Source organism: Lontra canadensis, unplaced genomic scaffold, assembly GCF_010015895.1.
Source record: "Lontra canadensis isolate GAN:19392208 unplaced genomic scaffold, GSC_riverotter_1.0 scaffold20, whole genome shotgun sequence".
In the NCBI taxonomy this organism is placed as follows: Eukaryota; Metazoa; Chordata; class Mammalia; order Carnivora; family Mustelidae; genus Lontra; species Lontra canadensis.
The window spans coordinates 12,604,522-12,632,027 of NW_022631014.1; the positions used below are offsets into that span (position 1 = coordinate 12,604,522).

Below are 27,506 nucleotides of genomic sequence, written 5' to 3' on the forward strand. Positions count from 1 at the left end.
AGGTAAAATCTCCTATTCCCTTCCTGGCTTTAGAGAACCCAGTCCTGCTGCTAGCACATGACCAGCATCCTGGCCAAGCCAACCCCAGTCCTATAACCACATGCCTTCAACCTATAACCACAGAGAGAGAGAGAGAGACTAGAGGTAGAACCTTTTCCTTAAATACACTATTGAGATCTCATTTCCACGTTCCTATAACACTGACCTATACAAGTAGAAGACACTATTGCTACAGCATAAATATGCAGGATTAGGCACATGGTTGAGCTGGCCACAGGAAAGATAGAACAGACCCAAGTGCCATCTAATCTTCTTATGTGTAATTCCCAGGATCTGTTCTTCACCCTTGATTGTTCTCATAAGGAGATGTGATACAGAAATTCCCACGTAGACTCTAGCATGTGGCTACAACTGTAATGGCCACATCCAGAGCCTGCAGATAGTGGAGAATCCCAAACGTATTTTTCCAATTCACACACTAAATTAAGAGGAACCCGTGTGCTCTTGCTTGGCAGACAAGCAAGTCTCTACAATACGAATGTGAGGCCTCCCTAAAAGCCATGCAAATTGGGTTGTATAGTTCTTCCCTAGGGATGTGAGAATTACCAGAATCGATCCACAGACTCCAGGGCAACAGCCTGTAAACACTACATTGAGGCTGTTGGTCTCAGGTTGAGAAAGTTCCTCTCCGGTGGAGAGGACTAGTAAACCCAAGTCTGGGAGGCCTTAACTTAGGGAAACATGTGTTTGGGTTTTTGAACACTTGACCTAATCATTCAACCAAAAGTAAAACTCATCTTGATTTCAGTATGACGTGAAAGACATATTTTTATACTTAGCATGGGTTCTTCAGTGGGACATTATGGTCCTGTCCTAATGTCCTGCTCCCTAAGAGTAGGGAGATGAAGAGGTCATGAAGGGCCCTCAAAGCTTGCATTGCTTATTTCCTTCCTCACCCAGCCTGCTAGCGGTAGGGAACCCCACCTGCAGAGAGAGCAGCTGTGTTTCCATAATGGCAGCATAACAACCTTCTCACCCCTTGGTCTCCCAAAGAATATGATCTGCCTCAAGAAACCTTAAAGCTTTCAACTAACAGAATAAAAATGGTTTAGGGCTCACCATTCACTTGAGCGACAGTTTGTGATTCTTTGTGTTGTACATTGTTATCAGCGATCAGGCAGCATTGTGGAATATTGCAAATACAAGCTTCTGTTAGGCAGTGTCAGTGAAATGTTGACCAAGCCATAACTTGTGATGCCCTAAGGTAGATGTGATTTAGTCTCAGTCTCTCGCAAAGAAATATTTAGAAATCAAAATTGTAAATTCTACTTATTCCGGTAAGAACATTGGTCTGAGATAAGTCTAAATTCATGTTTAAGTGGAAAGTTTGCTCTCTCTCTGCAGGAGCACACATACTAACACGAACACTTGACATTTTGGCTCGTAGCTTGTGTTTTAAGATTAATGGTGACTCGGAAGTTTTCTCTTAGACACAGGTTAGTTGTTTTACATTTATGTACCCAAATGTCCCCTAAATAAAAACGCTATCTCTGAAGGCACATTGAAGCCCTTCCCTGCCAACCTTCCTTACTGTCACAATTATTTATTGAGCAATTACTATGTCCTAAGCCCCCTACGTATATCAGTCTAATTTTTAAAGAGCACAGAGATATATAATTACAAATCCATACAGTTTAAGAAAATTGTAGATTTTTTTTATATTGATGCAGAAAGGGAAGTCATCCTTAAGAAGCTGAGAATCAAGCTGAGATTTGTATTGTGTGAAGAAATTTAGTTAGGAGAGGAGGGGAACAGCATTCTGGGAAGAGGAAGAAACATCCAAAAGTTTTGACATGTGGGGTAGCATTTTAGGAAAAGAAAGTACTACTTCCAAAAGTTTTGACATGCAGGATCTGAAAGGATACTGACTTTTCTGGCTCTCCGCAGGAGGGAGGTAACACAACATAAAGCTGAAACTGTATCTGAGTTGGAAGGAGGCAGAGCCTTGGCAGCCGCTGGCAGAATTTGATCTTTATCCCGAGAATTGAAATCACTCGCCTCGGCCTCCATGTAGCTTAACCACCAGGACAGAGAACTAAGATGACTATCATCAACATGATTTAAATGTTCATTTTAGGAGATTCTCGCTCAGAAAGTTAAGGTCATAAATCAGTGAAACTTTACTGTTTGCTCTAGGAAATTCCTGCCAACTAATTTATCTAGACAAACGTTTGACTCATCTCTCCCATCATGACTAAATAGTGCTCACCTGCAGAAACAGCTTGCTTATCACACTACAGTTTATTTATCAAGACTTACATCAAGACTCTCACCTTGCTGCATCCACCAGTCCTAAACCGTTCCATGATAAACTACGTCCCCATCAGTTTGCCTTGGAAGACCCGCCTTAAGCCACCTGAGCACAGACCGGAAGCTGGTAAATATCCTCCTCCAACTTCCTCCTTCTGAAACACCATTAATAGAGTTTCAAGGCAGAGTTTCCTGGACTCAGCAGAGCTAAGAAACTTAGCTTTGCTTGACCAACAGGTTTTCTGAAGGTCTTTTTGCAGAGTTGGCAGTTGCCAATCCTGAGAGCAAACAAAATGAGAGATAGGATCAGTTTCATGTTCTAATCTGGTTGCAGTTTAGTTAAGTAGATCAGACAAAGCCCAGAGCCCATGTGTGGTTGCAGCAAGGTGGTTATTACTATAGTCCAGAGGAGATGTGAAAGAAATTTGGAATTTGGACAAAACAATGAGATGGGATAAATGGGGGGATCAGAGACATATCTTGGAGGTATTCCCAACAAGGTTTGCTAATAGATTGGACAGAGGGGTGGGGGGGAGAGGGAGACAAGGTATCAGGCATGAATTACACACTTTGGTTTGCTACACTAGATAGAAAGTGATGCCATTCCCTGAGATGGAAACACAGGCAAAGAAACAGGTTTGAAAAGGAATGTAAGCTTGAGGTAGGAAATCATGAGTCAGTTTTGGGCACGCTGAGTTTGAGTGAGACACCGAGGGGAGATGTCAATTAGGCATTAGCACAGTGGTCCTGGATCTCACAAATGTCTGAAAACAAAGTAAGGACCAAATACTCAGAAAATATTTATTTCCACCTCTGCTGTGGTCCCTGTAAAAATTTTTCAATATTTCTTAGTATTCCAAGCCAAAAGACCTTCTCTACAGCCCTCCAAGTTCAAGACAAGAAGCAGACAGGAAAATTCCTATATTCTGATCTGAGAAAAGCACCAAGACAATATGATATAATTATTGCCCTCTGAGACCAAGCTGGTTCTTGATGCTTTTGCTTGCCAAGTAGCTGTGGGATGCCAGGCCCAGTCAGATTGCTAGGACCCGTCCAAGATGACTCTTTCCTCTCCGCCGTAGCTAGAGCAAAATGAAGAAAGTTTATAGCCTGGGCTCTGGGGTGAGGTAGATTTATATTTGACTGTTGGATTGTCTACTCACTAGTTCGGTAATCTCAGGGAATTTTCTTACACTATTTGAGTCCAGGGTTCCTTGCCTGAAAATGAGCCTAACAATAATTCCCACCATGTTGACATGTCATGAGGACCGTGTAATGTACTAGCTGACATAGCCCTTGGAAGGTGGTATGGACTAAACGAATGTTAGATATTGGTGAAATCATCATTTGTTCTCCGCATGAGGGGTTTCTCACACTTGTGGATTCTAGCCACAAGAAACACCACACCTGTAGAACTAGGACGTTAAAGAAACAGGACATCTGCGTTAATTTTTCTAATTTTTACATACACTCTTCCTTCCACGAGCCTTTATTTTCAGGGTCTGGGTAACCAGTTCTTCATTTAACCAGTCTCATCTCAATAAAGAAAGAAGTGGAAAACAGAATGGAAGATAGAGAACACTCACTTTTCCCCACATGTGACCAGAATTGAGCCTGGGGTTGTCTTTTGTGCTGTTAGGTGATTTTTCTCTGTCAAGTGTTCCTTTACTGCTATTTAAATGGGCTCCCTAAAGCCAGGAATTTCCTAAAAAGGAAGCCTTTTTATGCATCCAGTTGGATGAAGTGAGTGTAATCCAATTTTTCTTGAACTAAATCATACAAGATAAATCTAAGACAAATATGAAAAAAAAAAATCTAACCATTTTTAATTTGTTGGAATGAGTCCCCACAAGATCAAGTTTACTCAAATGGAGTGTGATGGAGGTGGGGAGACATGAGATTGCTTCAGACTGGAATCAGGCCAATTCTAATTATGTTAGGTGAGTTCTGACCAGTTTGGATTAAGAGCAATGAAGCCAGTTCTGAAGAGGTTAAATGGAATCTAAAAATTAAAAAAAAAAAAAAAAAGTGGTTTTCCAAGCTCAAAATTGGCTCTAATTGAGTTAAGGGGATTAAGACATTTCAGGTTGTATCAACCCCTTTGCAGCTGGATCAGATAAATGTGAATGGGGCCGAGCTGACTTGCTCAGCTAGAACCAGCCAGACCAGATTCCAGTGTGAACGGAATTAAACTTTACTAACTTAATTTCTGACCTGTCTGGAAAAATCATGTTTTCAGAACTGGTGTCACTCAACGCATGTGCCAAGTGGCAAAAGCTACAAGCTGCCTGCCAGTATGCATTCTCTTTTTCTTTACCATGAGCAGAACTACTTGTATGATTGTGGGCAGCAACATATCTTGCTTTGAAAAAACCCACAAAAGGGCCACCTGGGTGACTCAGTCAGTTAAGCATCTTCCTTCGGCTCAGGTCATGATCCCAGGGTCCTGGGGATGGAGCCCCACTTCGGGCTTCCTGTTCAGCAGAGAGCCTGCTTCTCTCTCTCTCCCCTGCTCATGTTCTCTCTGTCTCTCAAATAAGTAAGTAAAATCTTCTACAAATGAAAAATCCCAGAAAAACAGACAAAAAAAAAAAATACTAAATTTCCCTTTCTTTCCTGAAGAGAAAGTATGGCCAATGAAGGGATGGTAGGTAGCTTCTGGGAAAGTTTCTTTTTATTTCTCGCTGCCTAAAATGCAGAGGAGATGCCAAGAGCCACTGTGCTCAGATGACAACCATGAGTAAGGTTTGATGATTGAATCCATTTTTAAGGATGGCAGAGCAAAAATATGGAAGGATCTGGGATCCCTGACAATAGTGGGGAGGTACCACGGTCTGTTACAAAAGCCGTCAGCACCTTCCCAAATCTCCTCAACATTTACCAATCCTGCTCTAGGCTTTGGTCACAAGCACCTGTATTCTCTGCTTGAGACCCTCTCCTAAGGCCGTGGAAGCATGATTAAGATGGTCAGGGAACTAATGCTCCTGGGATCAGCTCTCATCCAATTAATTCACCAATGTGCCAAATATGCCTCCTCCTTATCCCTGAGATGGGACATCTCTGAAGTATGTTCTACATTCTTTCCCAGAGGTCATGGGCAGGGTTGAGCCTCAGTTGTCACAGTATTAATTTACTCACTAATGTTCACTCTCCTGATTTCCTTCCCTTCTGTCGCTCCACTACCTCCCGAACAGTTTTCCTGGGACTACCAAGTGAACAGGCTGCTTGCTCTCAAATCCTAGTCCGTGTCTGCTCTTGTGGTAACCAAATATAAGACACCGTCTCCAGAATTTCTATGTTGGTAACTCTTTAGAACAGAGAAAAATAACCCCCTGCAAAGAAACCACAGTTAATTGGGTTTTCTGTTATATGTTGCTACATCTCATCTTCTTTGATGAAGTTTGCAATGTGATAATTCTTTAAGTTCAAATCCTTTCATGTTATAGATCTTTTTCTAATAAAGAACTGCTGTTAAAAATCAAAAGCCAAAAGAAGAATTTAAAAGTCTTTTGATTGAATAAAGTTCTGCTGACTGCTAGAAGAAATATTGAAAATTATATTTTAAATGCCTATATTTGACAAATAAAATTTCAGTGAATAAATGGCCTCTACATTGCCAACTTCAGAGGGAATCTCATTTTTCACTAGACCCATCCCCAGCATTTGATATGGTTGGTCACTCCCTCCTTCCCCAAAACTGTTTTTTTTACTTAGTCTGTGGGTGACCACTCTCTTGGTTCTTTCTCTGCCTAATTGGCTGATTCTTTGAAGTCTTCATTGCTAGTCCTCTCCATCTTGAGCTGAAGTCCCTGCGCTCAGTTCTTGTACTGCTTCTCCTTTATATCCATGGAACTCTCTGGATGATCTCATCCAATCCCATAATTTGAAATAACATCCCTATGTTGATGGCTGTCAAATTAATAACTTCAGCTTCAACTTCCCCCCTGAAATCAAGATTCAAACATAATTACTTACATCTAATCTGGTTGGCTGGTGGAGACAATTCAAATTTTACAGAGCCAAACTGAGTAAAACTACTTTTTGCAGTCCTTACCTCAGTGGATGGAATTCCTTTCTTATGGTTGCCCAGGACAAAAGTATATGACATTCTCCTGAATTCCTCATTTCCTGGAGCACTCTGCTTCTTCAGGCAACCCTGTCAACTCTGCATTTATTTATTTATTTATTTATTTAGAACACAAGTTGGGGCAAGGGGAGGAGTTGGGGAGAGGAAGAGAGAGAGAGAGAGAGAATCATAAGTAAGCTCCATGCCAAGTATGTGAGCCCAATGTAGGGTTCTATCTTACAACCCTGAGATCATGACCTGAGTTGAAATCAAGAGTTGGAATCACAACCAGCTGAGCCACTCAGGTGCCCCTCAATTCTACATTGAAGTGCTTCTACAATTGGACCTCTTTTCATCACTTCCCTCACTGGGACTTTAGTATAAACAAACTGTCACCATTTTCTGTTAGAACTGTTGCAGTTGCCTCCCATTTGGTCTCCCTGAATCCATGCTCACTCATGGACACTCTAATCTCCAAATAATAATCAGAATGATCCTTCTAAAATATAAGTTGAATCACATCTATATCCTGTTCAGGTTCTCCAGTGTATTTTTATCTAAACCCAAGTCTCCACCTACAAGGCCCAGTGTACAGACTTCCAGATACTTCTGACTTCATCATCTGCCCCTTATCCTGAGATTCTCTCTGCTCCAGCCTTGCTTGCCTCCATGTTGGGCCTTGAACATACCATGCATGCAGCTCCTCAACCCTTTCGCTTACCATACCCTCTATCAGGAACGCCCTTCCCCCAGAAGCCCACATGTTTCCCCCCTACCGGCCTCCTTAATCTCCCCTCAAATGTCATCTCATTTAAAAGGCCTCACCCCAACCAACTTTTCTCCAATGGCCCACCCCTCTCTCCTTTCCATCTTCTTTCCCTTTATTTTCCTTGATTTTTCTTCAAAATGCTTATTGCCACATGACTTGTTACCTACTTACTTGTGGATTGCCTACCTCAACTAGACTGAAAGCTTCCGAAGAGCAGGGACTTTGTCTCATTCACTGCACTTCCCTGGCACCTGGGTAACTGCCTAGGACATGGTAGGGACACCATCAATATGTTCAATGCGTGAATGAATTACGATTAACCTTTTATCAAAAAGCTATTCTTGACCATCCAAATACCTGATTGGGTGTGGTATAACTGGACATCTGAAGGAAAAAAGAAAGGAATCTTCAAGTGTCTGTTAACAGTTGTTCTCTTCATTCATTAAGAACTATCATCTCTCAAGAAGAGGCCCAACGGAAGCTGATACGCGTCTATTGGGTTCCCGAGGCTTTGCCAAGTGGAGGATGAAAAACTAAATAAGGCAAATCCCTCCTTTGCTAAAACTGTTTTTTCCAGTTTTTTCAAGGTGTTACCTCAAAAATAGACAGCTCCCAACATGCTCCCTTGATTATTTAGCTAAAATGCCAAAGAAACTCAATTACTTCTAAAATGTATTGAGACAACCCCGTAATGAGGAGATGACGGGAAAAGAAAAGTCAGTAACAGGAAGTGTGTGCCAATGTTGCTTTTTATTTCACGAAACCAGAATTGTTACAAACATCAATTTCAGGCACATTTTATGTAGACATTAAAACAAAAAAGCAACAAAGTATGTAAAACAAATGCCCGCACAAACATTTATAACCAGAGAAGAAAGTAATTAAGAAAAAGATTAAAATATTCTTTGACCAATAGAGATACAGAGAAACCACATACCCTAAAGTGAAAATATGGAATAAAAGCAAACAGTACACATGGGCTTTTTACTCTTCAAAATTTAATCAACAGAAGTTAATGATATCGTATGAAAGATTGTTGAATATGCTAGTCTAACACTTAAACACTCTTCCATCATTTGCCTTCCAAATCAGAGTCCTAATTAGATTCACAATCTTACCTTGTTGAACTCTGCATCCACACCTCTGAATTCTGTTTATTTCTTAGTCAAATAGAGTTCTCCAGAACTTCAGGAGTTCAGAGTTCTCCAGAGTTCTCCAGAAATCCAGGACCAGGATCAGAGATAGAATTACAATCATCCACTCCCAGGAGAAATGGAGGAGGTGTTCACACTGAAAGACCTCTAATTCTCAGATTCTCTGCCTAATATGAACCACTTAATTGTCTATACTGACATTTCAAAGCTTGAGAAAGGGAATGTTGTATAACCCTGGACTTCATTCTGGTTATTTCCTGTAAGCAGAGAACAAGATAAGAAATGGGCCCCTCACGCTGAAACAGGTACACAGAGACATCTACATCTACTGTCTACACCAAGCTATGACAAAAGTGCTTTGGGAAGTGAATTAGGACTATTGCTTTGATTGAAAGGATCATGCTACAAAGTGTTTGCTTTTATCCTCACCTCTATTTTAGGTAATTTAGAATAGATAATAGTTAATTTTATCTTCTTTGAGAATAAGTACTCAGCTGCATAAAAGATATATCTTTATAAAGTAAACATCTTAAATAGTTCCTCCTTTTAAAAATCGTTTTTGATGGACTTCTGCTGCCCCTAAACATTCATGCTTCAGGTGCCACAGCCATATTTTCAGACACTGGCTCAGGGACTGCTGAAATAGTGGATATCTCTTTGCTGGTAAATATCAGAGCTATTACTCAGTCTTTGTAAGATTTCACTAAACCACCAGTTCTCAGATTTTACCTTGCCTCTGAATGACCTGGAAAGCGATTTAAAATATGCTGAACGGTGCACGCAGTGTGTCTGATTCAGTAGGTCTGGGGCTGGGCTGAGAATTAATTTTTTAATGAATTCCCAGGCAATGTTGATGCTGCTTGTCTAGGGACTGCCATTTTGAGAATCACTGCTTTCAGCTATTAATTTATACGTTCTTTAGAGAGCAACGGAAGCTTAGAATCCAGGCCCTATGTGGTATTTACTAAACTCTCTTCAAGTCTGTGTCCTAAAGACAGTTCTTACGAAAATCCACTTTTCACTTCCTTCTTGAATAGCAAACAGTAGTGCCCAGGCAGCTAACGAGTCCTACCACTATTTGCTTAGCATTTCCCTTTAGCCACACCAGGCCAAGGCGTCTTTCCTATTTCTCCCCAGAAGGGCTGCAGTCTCTTCTGTGTCCCCAGATGCCCTGGATCTGGAAGCCTCCTCAGGGCAGGACTCATGCCTCTGGAGAACCAAAAGCCACAGCTACATGTCTCTCCCCAGGAGGTCTATCTCATCCAGGAGGAAGTCCATGTCCTCCCGGCTCACTTGAGGGCTGATCACCACCTGGCGGAAGAAGTTGACCTTCCCCCGATGGGGCTGGTAGCCCAGCATCAGGCTTCCCTTCTTCATCATCCGCTCCTTAATGGCTGGGGCCACCTGTACCGGGTGAGAGGAGGGAAACGGTGAAAGACCAGAGCACATTCCGGCAGCGTTCCAACCAGTCACGTGATACCCACTGGCTTCCACTGGGATCCCACTCCCTTGCACACATCAAGGTCAATATTAATCATAATCTACTGAGAAGTCACAGCATATGAAGACTGATCCAAGGGCTTTAGATAAATTTAATTCATCTAATCTTCACAGTGACCTCGGAAAAGAGACAGAGATATCCCTATTCGTGGATGAAGAAATTGAAGAGCAAGTTGGAGATTAGACAGTCTGAGGTCCCATGCTCGGGAAAGGTGAGTGAGAAGAGCCAGCAGCCTCGCCAAGCACACACTCTGAAACCTAAACCATTATGTGGTGCTGTCTCCCTCAAAACAAATCAGGTGTCCTCAGGGGGCACAGTCGTGAAAGTGTCAAATGGTACATTCCCCAACTTCGAACTAAAAAATGCTCCAGTTCAGGCATCTTAAGTAAAGAAAATTAGTTTTGGGTGAGACAAAAACACAGACACAAAATAACAGCCTTCTGTTGATAGTCTAACAAGGAAAACACTCATACTGATATTATGCGCAGTTCTGTTTTGAAGACTAATAGTTTATTAGTTTATTAATAGGACACATGAAACAAAAATACTCTTTCATGAAGATGTATAAAGGTTGGAATAAAATAAGAAGCCCCGTATTTTAAAGATCTGCAGATAACCTGGGGAGATGGAACCTGATCATCCAAATGCACAAATTTTTCTAAAAGTTCGATGTTTGAAGAAATTAGTCCAACTTAAGAACCACCTGGGAACATCAGTCTGTTTTCCTATCGGGAGTATGACCACCCAAGAACTGGGTTATAAACTTTTAAAATAGTGAAGCTGATCTTTGAAACACCAAGTTAAAAAAATAGAGTGCAATCTTACTGGCTCGGAAAGGCGAGCCAAGGTTTTCCATTTTCTTTTTAGTTTAACTTTTCCAAAATTTCTGAGCGTGTCCTATGTGAACATAAGATGAGAATATCATGTACTTCTGTCCTCATCTTCTCAGAAAGATGAGACTTGGTTAATCCAGAAGGGAAGAATGCCTACATAAATAACATCAAGCACGGTGTGCCTTGAAATTCCTTAGGTGGGTGCCTGGGTGGCTCAGTGGGTTAAGGCTCTATCTTCAGCTCAGGTCATGATCCCAGGGTCCTGGGATCAAGCCCCACATCTGGCTCTCTGCTCAGCAGGGAGCCTACTTCCCTCTCTCTCTCTCTGCCTGCTTCTCTGCCTACTTGAATCTCTGTCAAATAAATAAATAAAATCTTTAAAAAAGAAAGAAAGAAAGAAATTCCTTAGGTGAGGGGAATATATCTCGGTTTCCACGAGCCTGTCTTGGGGTGTGACCATGCCACACCTCTTCAGCCTTTAAGCATACCTATGTCTTGCCAGATACCCCCCTGAAAACAAGCCAAACTATATCAGACGCTCAACATAACCTTGATCAGTTGCAAAGCTTATGGGAAAACTGGGTGCTTCAGACTTCTAGACGTTTGATGTGCTGGATTCAGCCACAGAGCCTGATTCTCAAGGGACGTGCGAGAATGATTTTAACTATGTACTTTTTCCCTTATGTGCTAATTTTAGAACCTAAATTTTGCATTACACTGACTACACTGTGCCTACAACAGCAACAACAAACATCCATTAAGCTCAACCACATTGCTATTCTAGCAAAAACTGGAGTTCTCGCAGGGTATAATTAAACATAGAAAAGAAAATTCATGAGCATAAAAAAAAATATGTAGAAAAAGAAGATGAAGTTAGAAGTCAAGTTAATGAAAAAATACAGACCATCGCATTCTATAGATTTCTGGAAGCATGTTACAAATTTTATTCTGAGCTCTTTAGAGATGCGAAAAGCAAGGTTAAATAATTATCTCCAATCTGCTAGCAAGATTTAGTGATAAGTGGTCCATGGAAGCAAAAAGGAAGCAAATAGGTGAGTCTCTACATACCGAAGCTCCAGGAATATCTGTCTGTAACCCTTACATTTGAAGGTTCCAAGCATCTACTAAGTTTTCTTCCAAAGCTCTTTAATCAGGTATCATTTGTTATTGGAATCATAAAAATCGAGTGAAATGATACACGAGCAAATGAAAGGTGAGTGCAAAAAGAGAATGCTTTTCATAAAAATGAAGCTGAATTCTTTGAAAAGACTGGATAGATGGGGACTGCTAAACATGGCTGCAAGTTGGGTGTGGGAAGAGAACTGGAAAGACTTCAGGCAGAATCTAGAGTCCAGACTGGTTCTGCACGCAGATGGCCACAGAAGCCCTCAGCTTACAGAAACCTGGCTGGACAGGACAGATGATTCCGGAAGAGAGTAGTTACCGCAAGCACAGGAGAGTCCCTTTGATCATCAGACCCCTCTCAAGAAAAACCTCACTTACTTTGGGAAAGCATTTAGAAGTCTTCCCTTGGTGGGGCAAGAAAAACAATAGCAACTTTCCAACGAGAGATGGGGAAATAAATGTGCGTAGATATATTTTAAGTTAAAATGTTTCAGTTACGTGTGTGTTCCATTTTTTTCTAGGGCTGTTTGCTTTAACTGACCTCTCCTCATCACTGTGGGTGGGGGGTTCTGCTGTGAATACGGATGTGAAGGGCACATGTGCACTTACGCATGTGTATATATACATGTAATATACATGTAAAATACACACGTAATTTAAACTTCTAAGGTACCATTTGTTATGTGCTGCTCTTAAAATCTTCCTTTTTAAAAAAAAATTTTAAGGACTTTTTAAATTTATTTGATAGACAGAGATCACAAGTAGGCAGAGAGGCAGGCAGAGAGAGAGGGAGAAGCAGGATCCCCGCTGAACAGAGAGCCCCATGCGGGGCTTGATCCCAGTACCCTGGGAGCGTGACCTGAGTCAAACGCAGACACTTAACCAACTGAGCCACCCAGGTGCCCCTAAAATCTTCCTATTTAGTCACAAAGCAACGCGGAACCATGTTTGACTTGGGCTCGTGACAAAAGCACATTTAATTCTAATTCAAAGAAAAGTTCACTCTTGAAGGTAAACTGAAGATCTGAGAGAAAGACAGAAGAGTGCCATTGCCGATACATATAGGAAAACCCGGTTCGCGTAAGACAAATGTCTGGCCAGGAGAGTCGAAAACTATCAATTGTAGAGCTCACAGATTGAGGGTCTACAAACTTTTTTTTTTTAATAAAAATTCCTTTCATATTCATCTCCATCTTCCTCTAGGTACGCAGGGTATAACCAGCTCTGGATTATAGTCAAATTTAAATTTAAAACAGGCAGGTACTTGGCTCAAGCCTAATTTGCATTGTCTATTCCTGTTTCTTTTTCAATAACCCTATTCCCCCCTCCCCAAATGATATTTTCTGCCTTACCTTTGGAGACCATTAGAGTCTTGATTCCGGTTCATTAAGTGTCAGAGGCTCACATGAGGCAGTTATCAAAATCAAACTGTCAGCTTTGCATTTCTTGTAAGTAAACCAAAAATATGTTCTAATGAGAGCGAGAAAGGTAAAAGAGGACCCCTCGGACATTTTCATATAAAGATATTTGTGATCTCTAAAATCCTTGCTGCTGTAGAATGTGCTTCCATGGCAAACACGTGTCATGGGAACCAAACTTCTAAGCCAAAATTCTGCCACTGACTTTCAAAAAATATAAGTAAATGACCACATATCTATGGGACTCAGAGAACAAACTAAGCAAGGGTTTAGCAGGACCATACACATTTTATTTATGTATCCATGAATATATAATTCATTGGTAGAGGTAATTATTCCTAGGCAAGAGAGGAAGACCTCTTTAATCCGTAAATCCTCCATGGGAAAACTAAGCCATAATCACACCAGGGCTGGTAGTCATTAAATCTCCATCACAAATTACAACTGTTGTAGTTGTACTGGTTCTTGTTGTTGTTGACAAATATGTTACCAACTCTTTACAATTTGCAGTGAACTTTCACATAGCCGATTCCCACGAACTCAGGTTAAAGCTTGTTTATGAAAGGAACCCACGCTTGCAACTTAGGGACCAAGAACGTTCTCATTAACAGCCAGCTTATCACATCTGCATTTAAAAAAATCAAGCATTTTCTATTTCTAAAACTCCAGGCACAGTCCAGTGCTGGGTAACCTGGTTATTCTCTTTTGCTGATCGAAGCAGAGAAACAGTCCTAATCCGACAGGATGGAACATTCACAAGGGACAGAAAATATGCACAAGCTAAATGTACATATCTGAATATCGCCCCTAAATGGAGCATGCATGGAGGAAAGCAATTTGGCAGGAGTGAGATTGCTTTCCAGCTCTCAATTATTTTACTGCTGGTTTTCCTTCAAATTGTAAATCAAATTCTTTTCACATGCCTCAGTGCCCTGGTCCCTGCATCTTAAGTGGGGGAAGATCCTGACATTTCTATTTGGTTGCACAGAAACTTAATTGACACGTTTCTGTAGGATTGCTTCCCCCCCACCTTAAATTATGTTCCAGCGATGATTTAGTCATTTAAACAGAATTTTGTTGTCACACTCCTGCAGCATAAAATAGCATTTGATACTTACAAGTTGCTTAAACGCAACGGAAAAACAAAACAAAATAAAACTCTCATTCTGGCCAAGTATGGTGATTTGATAACAAGTAACTGACCAGACATCAGCATAGCCTTTTCTGAAAACAAAATTTTAATATCCATCAAATGAAATTTCTTCTTAAATATGTGTAAACATATTTAAGGTTGACAACAACACATTTGTTTTCAATATGCACACTGTTTCTCGAACTCTCTGAGAGGAAGTGTATTTCTACCAGTGCATTACAGAAATATTTTTGTGAACTACAATAAAAGTGAACTATTGTTTGAAAAGGAATTACTGAATAAAAATTAAAGTAAAAAAGAATAATTACAAGCCTATTTTTAGAAAACTTTAAATTTAGCAGTAAATTTAATCTGTTAAATTGTCGTAAAAGTTTCTAAACAGTAGCTCTTGAGTTCCGTATTTTTCTTATTGCAGAATGGTAATAATCAGTTTATGGGTCTGGAGAACACATTTCGAAGACCGCTGCTCTATTTTAACTCCCATGGCTCCTTATGGGTGCATATCATTTTAATTATGAATCTTGATGTTCTTGCATATTTTTTCATGCTTCTTGCCAAGGTCTCCATACCACTTTGAATGGTGTGTTGTATTCCATCATACCACACTACCTTAGTTTACCTAAACCATTTCCCCATTGTTAAAGCTTGGACCTTCTACAGTTACACTGACATGTCAGTGAAACCATGGACCCAATCATGAAACCTCTAAATTAGTCCCTCAAAAGTTAGTCCAGAGATGATAACAGTAAATGGTTCAAAATGGTCTAGACTTTAGGATCTATTTGCAACTTTTCCCATTATTTGCTGTGCAGGTGAAATCAAGTCCCATTTTTTTACCTGTCAAATATGGAACATCACAACACCTACGGGGTTGTGAAGACAAACCCATAACTAAAAGAGGGGATCCTTTTGCAACAAATTTGAGGGACAAACCCTGTATAAGCATCTACTCTCACTCTAGCCTGCAATACCATTTAGAGCTTCTAATAAATCCAGACGGACTCGTATTTTGCTAAATTATCCCGTAAATCATGAACAAATCAATGCTCCTCCAACTCCAGATTTTAGAGTTATCATCTCAATTTCAATTTAATTAATCTGCATTTCATTTTCTCCAAGGAAGCAAAGATTCTTTGGGAGTAGGAGGCCAAACTCATAATAATTTGCAGATATTGTGGGTAGAGCATAGAGTGGGCAGGCAGGCTAATAAGCAGCCTAATAAGCTGAAGAGTAAATTATGAGAGTTATATTGTAATTAGTATCTTGTTCTAAGATTATCTTGCTTAAGAGAAACTTATATCAAATGTAGAAAATAATCTATGATATTTTTTCTCTCTATGAAAAGTACTTTGAAAGAGTTTTAAATTTCCCTATATCGACACTCCACTCATACTCCTTCAGTATTCTCCAAAATAGTTTATAGACATAGGAAGGCTATACATTTCCATGACTGGTCAAGCAAATAAACACTGAAAAAGGAATAAAATGGGGCTCAATGCAGCTGCTATACTTTACTGTTACTCTAGATCTGAGGGACAAATCTCTCTTCTTAAAGAGTCATATAATAACTCTTTCAGGTTTTGTAAGCCAACGATCTCTGTTGCCAATACTCACCTCTGTCATCATAGCATGAAAGCAGCCCTAGACAATATGTACACAAACGAGCAAGGCTGTGTTCTAATAAAACTTTATTTAAGGACTGTGACATTTAATATGTGATTTTCACATATCAAGAAATACTAAGCTGTTCTTGATTATTTTTCAACCACTGAAAAATGGCAAGCCAATTTAGAGCTCCTAGGCTATAAATAAGTAGGTAATAAGTTAGATTTGGTTTTGGGCATACGTATAGACTCCCTGGTTAAAGCAGACAGATACATTACAACATGTAGAATCTACCCCTTCAAGGGAAAAAGCACATAGAAAGTTATGTTCGTTGGCTTTTTTCAGAAATTCTACATCAAGTCAGGAAATGCTCACAGTCTTCTTGACCCTCCTTTGCCAGCCGAGTGAGAAACCAGGACACAGACTGGCAGACAGTCACTGTGACTTTCTTCTAGCCGTTGTTTTTGAGGAATCACAAACAATACTTTGCTTTATACTTTCTTCCTAAATAATCTGGGTTCCAAATAATGTGGGTTCAAATATAAAGCTTTGCCAGTACTAATGTTATGCACTTATCAAAACTGATAGAACTATATACCTTAAAAGGTGAATTTTACCTGTGTGTAAATTTTGAAGTGAATAAACAAAGTCATTGAAAAAAATAAAGGCAGGTCCAAGAGGATATGTAGCTACAAGAGATCAGGCAAATGCCTTTCGTTCCCAGAGCCCCAGTCCCCTCATCTTTAGGCAGGAGATGATAATAGTATGGTACCCCTTCATACAATTAAATAAAACATGGACTATGATATTACAGATGCAGCCTGTAATGCTGTGAACAGATAATACACAATGGAAATGAATATTCTCATTCAGGAAAAGTTGAGAGCACAAACTCCAGAAAGGAAATGGAGCTCTAAATTAGGATGTTTCCTCCCAGTTCTATTACTCACTTCATGTCATAAAGCAAATCACTTCATTTCTCTGTGGGCCTGAAATAAGAAAGTTCATGGTAACCACTTTAGGTGCAAAAGATAGAAAGCTATTTTGGACATAGTGGCACTTGAATCTTTTCTTCACGGCGTGGGTTTTTTTGAAGGCTCATTTGATCAAACATTTAAATGTACCCACCATCCTTGGGGCGCCCGGATGGCACATTCAGTTAAGCATCTGACTCTTGGGTTCAGCTCAGGTCATGATCTCAGGGTCCTGGGGTCCAACACCTAGTCAGCATTTCTGTGCTCAGTGAGGAACCTGCTTGTGGATTCTCTGTCTCTGCCCCTCCCCAAGCTAGTGCTTGCTCTCTCGTTCTCTCTCTTTCAAATAAATAAATAAATCTTAAAAAAATAAAATGAATGTACCCACTATGCTTATTAAATGTAATTCACATATGATTACGGATGATTTCAGGAGAGTTGTGGGTGTCTAAGCTAACATCATCTCTCGAGTTTATACTTCTTTTGTGTTTTTAGGCCATTTTTATATGGCCACCAAATATTTTTATATGTCCCTATTCAGTTCCTCTGTCCCTCATGCTGATTTTGTCCGATGGCTAAATAAACTAGCTCTGTTTACTAGAGGAATCAATTATCCAGTTTCCTCACAACAGATCAATTTAAACCTGTAATTATCAGCAGCATCCCTTTCATTGTTACAAGTGAGTCTAGATGTTAATTTACAGGTTTAGAATAACCATTCAGAGACCAACAGACTAGTTTAGACTGACCTGAGACCCAATTCATGAAATTCTATGTGAGTTTGGACAAATATTTAACTGCTCTGGGACTCATCAAGACCTGATATCCCTTAGGATTGTTATGTGGACTAAATGAAATAATATATATGAATGCACCAAGCACAGAATTTGGCATTCACTAGACACTCAATAATATGAACTAGTCTTATTAATATCTTAGAATGAATTTGTTTTTAATCAATTTATATTCATACCTGGTCTTTTATTACACTATTTCATTACTCTCTCTTGAGAGATGAGCATTTGAAAGTTCTGTGAAAACATAATTTGTAATTTATTCTTTCTCCCCAAAGCAACTAAACTGTATTTAAATAATTCGGAGAGGTTGCAAGTTAGCAGTTTTAGAAATTAAATCTTATACCTCATGTATGCCACTTCTATATTAATTTTCTACTTAAGGTCCAAGTTTTTTTTTTTCTAACATAGGCAAAGTAAACTCTTTTTTCCTTTAAAAAGTGAGACAGTGGTTGATCATCTCAAGTTTAGTGGCAGGTCAGGAGGCAGGGAAAGAAGCTTCCCACTGAAATGTATTGTGGGCAGGGATGAGCTCCTGTTGTATGTTAGCAATTTCTCTGTGTTGTGTAAGTATTTTGCAGAAAACAGAGATATTTTCTAAGTAAAAATTTACTTCTTCTTTGGACACATGAAAAGGTCATATACTGAAAAGGTCACTTGTCCCCATATTCATGAGCTCGTGTCCAAAATTAAACAGTCTCTTCGTGCTATCCCGCCGCTTATATTTTTATCAAAGGAAGACTGAAGAGTAGTATTAGGAGCTCCCCAAATATGCCTGAAGATACAAATCATTGGGGGGGGCGGTGGGAGGGGAGGCGGGGGGAGCGGGGGGGGAAGCACCAATCCAGAGCACCTGGCTTTGAATCTCAGGGTTAGACCTGGTAACCTGGTGGTCTTCACATTTACCAGGCACTTCAAACACTTGTTTTTTGGTTTTATTTTGTTCTAAAGATTTTATTTATTTATTTGAGAGAAAGAGAATGAGCGGGAGGGAGGGGCAGACGGAGAGGGAGACAAAGACTCCCCACTGAGCAAGGAGCCAGACGAGGGGCTCGATCCTAGGACCCCAAGATCATGACCAGAGCTGAAGACAGATGCTTCACTGACCGAGCCACCCAGGCGTCCCACTTCAAATGCTTGTTATCACCATGCAAGTATGGGAACATGGCCGGTGACAGTCCTTTAAGCAGGACCTCAGGAGAGATAAAGGTAGGGTGAGAGATGAGAGACATTTTGGACTGGGAAAGACAGTTTGGAGAGAGAAGGGGAGAGGAGATTAGGAATCTTCCCTCCTTGAATTTCTTATGTCAATTCCGTAGTAAAGTAAGACTTAGCTGATTGTGAAAAAATGAAAAATAAAAAAATAAGAAATAGACCAGTGACCTTCAAAGAAATTGCTGCCCAACTTTTCTATTAATCATAAAACCTGATAAAGTGTTGAAAACACTGAACCATGGCCCAGGAAACAATAAAGCTCTTTCTTTTGATTGCTTGGAGAATCAATCTGCCTCTTTCCATATATTTTCTGCCATTCCTTACCTGTCCAATTCTCTTCTTATGTCTGTGCACAACGCTCACTCATTCCCCTGGTATTTGCCCCCCTATAATTTGGAGCTAAGCCGCATTGGTATAAGTCTCCTGAGCTTAAATTATGTAAAATTGGTGGTCTATAGCCCATGAAATCAGATGCATCTAAAAGATCATTTCAGCTTGGCAGAACATGGAGAAATAGGCCATACTTAGACTGGACATACCTCTTTTCAAATATGGATTTTTTTTACCCTGATTTTCCTCCAGAGTATCTCTCAAAATCAGACATGCACAAAATAAAAAAAGGATCTCAACTTAAAAGAACTGTCCAGTTTATGCCCTTTCCTATACAGAGGAGCTAAGCCACAAAAACAGAGGTCAGCATCGTGGAAAGAATGAAGAACACAGTCAGCTTCACATTTGGTGTTTACAACGTGGAAATGATAATGACAGCAATTCCAATAAACCTAATGTCAGTCATATATTCAAGGCAGCTGAAATGAACAGTCATAAAAATAAACCAAACTGAACTGAAAGCATTAGCTGAAGAATGGACACAATAAATATTTTACACACTCTATAAAGCAAAAACTTAATCCTCGATGTGTCACAGCCGTCGTCTGAGCTAATAGGTGCTCAGTAACTGTTGTGGGCCAGCTCCGAAGTTTTCGCCCATTTGGGGAGGTCCCTATATTGTTCCTTCATTTGACAAGCTGTTCGGGAATTCTTTCCTTAAAATGACAACCACCCTCGGGTGGTCCCACCTGTGTCTAAGGTTTTGGGTTATGGCAAAGACTATTTGCGTTTAATGTCTGAAGGTCAAGGGCGCTGAATGCTTCACAGAGTTTCAACTAGACCTGCCCAAGGAAGAGTCACGGTGCCCAAAATGCTAGCAATGCCTCTCCTGAGAAACATGGATCGTGAGCCCCGTGTGCTCCAGGGATCCCTCCCACCCTCTGTCTTGACTCCTCTGGATTCTCCCAGTTTCTCTCAAGACCTAGGAACCTTCCTTTGGTCCAGAACAGAGGACTCAGTTGATAGGTCAGCAAAGTGAATCCCCACCAAATGGGATCTTCAAAAGACAACAGTCCCTTTGGTTGTTGCCTTTAGATTCTCTCCTTGTTTTAAGTTCTTCTGGCTTGATCGAGGTATAATTGACAACTAAAAATGGGAGATAATTACAGTGTACAATATGATGCCTTGATACACACATACATTGAGAAGTGATGGCTCCCGGATTCTTTACATATTCCAAGAGTTTGACTCCACATGAGAGGAGAAAAGGAGTACAGTCCAGGTTTCTCTCCGGGTCCTCCGGGCAGTGGCGCCTTTTTCTAAATACTGCCTCTGGTTCTCTGAGCAGGGACACAGCTTAAAGACTGCCTTCTACAGTAGGTGACTCAGACTACCTGGGTTTTAGCCCGAGGGAGGCTCATTCTCATCTCTCCTACACACTCAAGCCAGGTAAGGAGCACGGGTTAAGCATTCCAAAGCCAATGAGAGACTGGTTCCTTTTCCCCAGGGTAACTTTCCCCAAGAATTCTTTTCCCTTTAGACATTTGGCAAAGGGCAATTAGCAGCTGACATTCTGTCTTTTGATTCAGCCCTGCCAACAAGACACAAAGAGCCCATGGGGCTGTCTGGGGCTTAACCGCCAAAGCCCTACCTGGGGGTCCAGGCACAGGTGTGGGAGGCAGGGCTGTGTTGGCACAGCAATATTTTTAAGGTGCAGAACCTGCATTTAGGCTTGGGAGGCTTAGCTTCCTGAGTAGCAAAATTATTGGTTTTTATCGCAGATTCTGGGCCTGACAGATGGAGTAAAACAGGAAGTGATCCCATGATGTTACGCTGCTCTGAACTGAGAGACATCTTACTCTGCCCAGCCTGCCAATGCGTCCGAATTATGCCTCAGCGAGTGCCCACTGGCCTCAATCACCCACCTGCAACCACTCACCAGCACCCTTATCTGGTTTATAGATTTGGGGGGGTTTGGTGGGTTGTTTTTTTTGGGGTGTGTGTGTGTTTTGTTTTTGTTTTTTATTTTGCACTGCTATTTGCTTCCAGAGTAAACTGAAGTCCAAATTGTCCTTTTGATCTTTTTTTGGGATCCGGTGGAGTACAGATGGCCATTGTCCATCCCGAAGTTAGTAGCACACACAAGATATACCCCCACCTCTTCCCAGGCCTTTTCTTTGCAGGTCTATTTATAAGTGGTTTTTGCAGGATTTCACTGTACTTCATTAATTAAGCTCAAGTGCATCCTAAAATTCTTGGTGTTTCAACCTCAGAGGCAAACCTCAACTTTTAAAGACAGGTGTTTTATGTACCTTACTTTTCGTTTCCTTTTTCTCTCTTTTTTCTTTTTTTTACTAAATCAAAGAGAGGTACCATGAGGAGATTTAAAAATAATTATTGTTCCTGTATTACTCATAAAAATATTTAGAAAATAAGTGTTAGGTGTTCTTCACTGAAGTCTTTCTAAATGCTCCTAGAGGATTTTTTTTTACAATTAATGCTGTAAATATTAAGCAACAGCTTTTCACAGCAACCCAGACAGTTTCCTTAAGTAACAAAATGCTCTAGGTTTGTGTATTTTGTGTAAATTGATGGAAGTGATTATCCATTCTTCTCTATGGAGCTCACTCAACACTCTTTAACTAGCGCTTAACATCGGAATTGCCCTTTCCTTAAAGTCATGGAGGTCCAGGAATTCCTGCGGGCTCCAGGCTACAAAGTAAGGCAGAGAGGGGAGCGGGGCTGCTCCAGGGGCCAGAAGGAAGCAGAGCAAAAAGGGCCCTTTGTGGCCTAAACCAACCTCCACTTGACATGTCTCATATATTGGAGTTTTGTGCAAGAATCTGTTTGACAAAAATGCTTCACCATTAAAAAAAGACCAAGTCTAAATCTGACTGGCAATGTATTTATTATTATTATTCAAGATCAATCATTTTGAGATATCTGAAAAATACCCCTCTGGATGTTGGCTAAGGGAATTAATTCTTCCTATGTGCTGAATCTAAGAGGAGAGGGGAGTTCTTGGTCTGACATTCATGACCAAGTTGGGGAGATGGAGGGAAGTCACAGAGAAAAGGTTGCTTTGCCCAAACCAAGCTTCTTTTGCTTGAGAGTTAAGGTTAAGTCATACATGGTCAAGCTTTGTTAGAATAAAGTCATACTGCATAAAAACTGGGCATTTCGTATAACTGAACCTCAAGTATGTCCTAGCATGGCTGCGTAACAAAGCCGTATCACCTTCCCATCCAAGAGCTGTTTTGCTTCTCGAAGGTGATCGTTATTCCATTCCTGTGTTTTTATTCTCCCATCATCACCCTGGAGTTTCAACGTATCCATTTGCCATTTGAATGGCTTTTTTTTTTGAAAACTGCTTGTTCACGTTCCTTGATCATTTTGGGCGATCATCTTTACCTTACTGATTTAGAAGAACACTTTGTTACTAGGAACATTGGCTATCTGATTGCTTGACGTGTTGCAAGTTATTTACCTTATTTTAATTTTATTTTAGTTATTTCATGTACAGTCTTTTAACTTATATAATCAGACTGATCAGCTATATATGTATGTATTCCAACATTGGTTTTGTACTTAGAAAACGTTCTACACCAGTTAAATAAGTATTTTTTTTCTGATTTGATTTCGACACTTAAAACCTTTAATCCACTTGAACATTCCATTGGTACCTTGCATAAATTAGAGAAACACTCCCTGTGTTTAACCAGGAGTCTCCACACTGCTGATAGGATAAGTCTGCCTTTCCCCAGCATACACTGGGAATGCCTATGATGCATTTTCCTATGAATACTTGGGTCTGAGCTTTCTGTTCTGCAAGATTGATATGTCTATTCTTAGAGTAATCAAGCTATTTTATTTATTGCAGTCTATAAAATATTGAATTCCCCTTTCAGTATTCACGCTTCTCAAAATGTTCTTACCTATTACCACCTACTTGGTCTCTTAGGTGGTATCAAAAAACACCATGACAAGTTAAAATAAAAAGAAAAAAATAAAAAGCTTTCCATTAACATGATTAGACTTATATTCATCTTGCATATTATTTAGGGAAGATTAATCTTATTTAGAATTTTGGTGTTTCTCAGTTTTGAAAAATATGGCTGCCTATTCTTTGGCATTCTTCTCAAAGAGATTTCCTGAGTTGGAAAGGATTTGTGGCAGGCTGGTTACTTACCAATAGGAGGCAGTAGATGCTGCATGACCTCCAAGGTGAGGTTAGGAGAGGTAGAACAGTGTCCAGCTGGTTCTCAGGGACACCCACTTCTTGAAGTCCAACTATCCTGAGCCCACCACCCTATTATGAATCCCAGGCCACCTGGAGAGGCCTCAGGTAGGTGCTCTGGTTGATAGCCCAAATGAAGTCCCAGCCAAGGGCTAGCATTAACTGTCAAATAGTGAGTGAAGATGCTTTCAGAATATTCCATGGAATCACCCTCAGCTATTTCAGCCTTTCTGGATGAGGGTCCAGACATCCCACTCCTTCTGTGCTCTATCTGAATTCTTAACCCACAAAAGCCATAAGCATAATAAAATGGCTCTTTAAAGCTGTTGCATTTGGAATAATTTATAAAACAGAAATTGTTACTGGAACATTGAGGTTTTTTGGAGGGGGTCCCTAAAGTTTTACAGTTTTCTTCCATAAGTACTATAATTCATTTAACTCTCAGTTATTAAATGTATTTTATGCTATTGTGGTTGATAAAATTATTCTGACTAAAATGGTGCCTGGGTGGCTCAGTCAGTTAAGCATCTGCCTTTGGCTCAGGTCAGGATCCCAGAGTCCCCGGATAAAGCCCCACATCGGGCTCCCTGCTCAGAGGGGAGTTTGCTTCTCCCTCTCCCTCTGCCCCCCACCTCCTGCTCTCTTTTACACTCTCTCCTTCACGTAAATAAATAAAATATTTATTTTTAAAAAGAATAAAATTAAAAAAAATGCTGCCTTCTGATAAAAATTTCAATTTTCCAGGTCCTAGATTCTTACTCTTTGTGTAAGAAAAAGCTTTTTTTTTTTTTTTTTGGATATTTAACTTTATATACCTACTATAGCCATTTCTAAAAGCTTTTTATGTGATGCCCTTGGGTTTTGTAGATGCATAATCACACAATCTAAAATGAACACATTTGGGGCTCATCCTCTGAAATATTTTAAAGCCCAAGTCTTTGTCTGGACATCGCGTTGGTTAGCACTCCCAGAACAACATTAATGTACAACAGTGAGGGCAGATGTTCCTCGTTCACTACTGAGTTTAATGAGAAGGGCTTTCATGTTGAGGATATATTAATCTAATACATCATATAAGCAAACAAAGGATATCACCGTGAGCTAACCTGTCAGCCTCAATATTAATTTTGGTCATTCAACCTACGTATTTTTTTTTTCAATTTCTAAGGATTCTTTTCCTGCTTCATTTTAAGTGGGAGAAATAATTTTGGAATGCTTTCTTGATTTACTAGTTCAGAGATAGGTAGAAAATGATGAAATTGCTTTTTTAAAGCCTGCTTTTGCTTAGCTTTTGAAATAATGGAGTTCTGCTGAATGGAGCGGTAAAAACGGGACGTGTGTGGCATCCCGGCGTGCAACGCTGGCTGGCTAATCCATCTCCTCAGACAGTTTTTGGGGATCCAAAAAACACGACATAAATTAAGTTTTTCAACCTGTGTGAGTGGATTATTGTATAGCTCCCTGAAATAATCCTCTCATCTTTTAACACTGTTCTGACCCAGTTTGGGGAAGTATCTTTAATATCTTGTTCTACTTCACTGACCTCCAGGCAGAAGAGCCAGAAATATCTGCATTTAACAGGCAACTTTCATCTTCGGGCTCACAAAAGGGTCAGCTTTCTTTAAAAAGGAAATTGAAACTTATATCACAAGGCAGGTTTTGAGGTGATTTTACTTTCTCTTTTATAACCCCGACAAATAGAAGGCAGGGCTGGGGAATAACCGAAGGGCTTCAGAAGAGCACATACCTCTGGATGGAAATAAATCAAAATCTGTTGACCGGACCGGCTTGTACCTCACCATTGATTATTTGTCAAGTCACGGGCACTCACCCCAGAAAGGGAAGCAGAAGCACATGTGGGGAAGATGAGATAAGGCTGGGTTGCTAGAACAAAACCCAGAACAATAACCCACCCGGACGAGGAGTGGGAGAGTGAAGGGCTCCCAGGAAGCAGTAAGTCTGAGGTTTCACCGTGCACTCCGGTTACCTAAGCGATGGCTGGGAGAATGGACGCGCTCCGGGTGGCCAATGGGAGATTGACTGGTGGGGTCTGTGGTAGATTTTATTATTGTTCTTAATTATTCACACGCCCTGCCCTGCTCGGAGAGGAGGCGTCCTTGCCTCTGCCTAGAAACCTGCAGTGTCTCCCCATAGCAGATGTGTTGGTCGCCATTCCATTATTATCTGGTCAAGTCTGAGCTGAAACTTTAAGAGCGGATGAGTGTTTCCACCAGCCCTCGCCTCCTTTCCCTTTGCTGTGAGGAGAAGGGAGCTCCTCTTCTGGCATGGGTGCAGAGATCAAGACCATGGGGCAGAACAGAACTGCCACTGACCCGCAGCAGACATGACATGTGATCAAGAAATGAGTCTTAGTTACTAGAACCCCTGAGATTGGGGGTGGGGGCTCCTTTGCTGCAGTTGTATGATTAAGTGAAACCATATTAACACAGCTCACAGTAGATGTATTAGGTTAGATCCAGGATGAATTCCCCTTTACACGAAGCTAGGTACCTCTTCTCTGGCTCTAATTTTCCCTGCGTTAGACATGGCTGACTTAAAGCCCTCGAATCCTGAGAATACCACACATGTAGATTTCCATAGGCAAAGTCAAGGCAACAACTGGATGATTCTAAACTACTGTTCAATGAGTATCCGCCATCCTAAAAGTAATTTAGACATATGGAGAGGCAGTATCAATTTATAGCATGGAGGTTGGCAAACGTTTTCTTTCTTTCTTTCTTTTTTTTAAGATTTTACTTCTTTGTTTGAGAAGTAAAGCAGGGCGGAGGGGCAGAGTGAGAAGGAGAAGCAGACTCCCCTGCAGGGACCCAGACATGGGGCTCAATCCCAGGACTTAGGGATCATGACCTGAGCCAAAGGCAGACGCCCAGCTGAGGAGAATGTTTTATCTGAAGAGCCAGAGAGTAAATACTGTCGGTTTTGTAGGCCATGCAGTTTCTGTCAGTTACTCAGGTTGTAGGTGAAAGCAGCCACAGGTAACAGAAAACACACGGGAGTGTGGTTGTTCCAATGAAACTTAGTTTACAAAACCGGGCCTTGGGCTGGATTTGGTCAGTAGGCTGACCCTGCTATAGCATAAGAAAACTTCAAAGGACACGTAAGGAAGCAAAAGCATCTTAAAGCAAAACTAATGTTTCACAGTCATGTTTATATTGGTTAATATTAAAAGCTATCCAGTGATCACTAAAGGACATGGATAAATCCTTGGCTTTCCCACATTTAAAATAGAGATGATATAAGGCACTTCACAAAGTTTTTATGGAAATTAATTGAGATAACATAAAGTGCCAGTGAGTAGGCACTCAATGAATTTCAGTTTTTTTCATCTTTCATTTCTTTTTTTCACATTTGTCCATGCAGAGTGGATTCTCATTGAAGGCCTATTTACTGCATGCCGGGTTAAAGAAAGAAGTCAAACAGTAATGAGGTGAAGCAGAGAATCTTTAAGTCGACATCTGCATTTGGTTTGATAAGATAAAGGTATGATAAAGAAGAGTAAGTATTAATACATGTCATAATTGCATGTTCATTAATTAGGCTTCTAATGATATTGACCTGACATGAAAATGCTTTCTTCTCAATTCAGGAATATATTTTGAATGACAGATAATAATTCTGTGTTTTGTACCAAAGCCATGCAATTCTGAAAACCTTACATTAGAGCTCTGCCCTACATGAACAAGGGTAGAAAACAAAATCTCAGTGCTATCTGCTCAATTAAACACAAGTCAGTTTTGGGATTTCTCAAACTCAGACTAGGGGGTCAAGTTTTCTTTTTAAAAAGCAATGAATCTTGGGGTGCCTGGCTGGCTCAGTGGGTTAGAGCATCCAACTTTTAATTTCAGCTCACATCATGACCTCAGGGTTGGGAGATCGAGCCCCAGTTTGTGCTCCACCCTGAGCATGGAGCCTGCTTAAGATTCTCTCTCCCTCTCCCTCTGCCCCTTCCCCCCTTAAAAAAGAGCAATGAATCTTAATATGTTGCCCTATGATCTGTTCAA

General features: G+C 40.5%; 1 protein-coding gene across 1 annotated transcript in view; it reads right to left on the bottom strand.

The window, feature by feature from the left end:
- Positions 1-7,887: 7,887 nt before the first annotated feature.
- The window catches only part of GADL1 (glutamate decarboxylase like 1), a 162,798-nt gene continuing 143,179 nt past the window's right edge, over positions 7,888-27,506 (bottom strand). Inside the window, exon 15 of the mRNA XM_032861030.1 lies at positions 7,888-9,703. Coding sequence (XP_032716921.1) covers positions 9,530-9,703 — 174 coding nt within the window. The 3' untranslated portion in view covers positions 7,888-9,529. The remainder of the gene's footprint in view (positions 9,704-27,506) is intronic.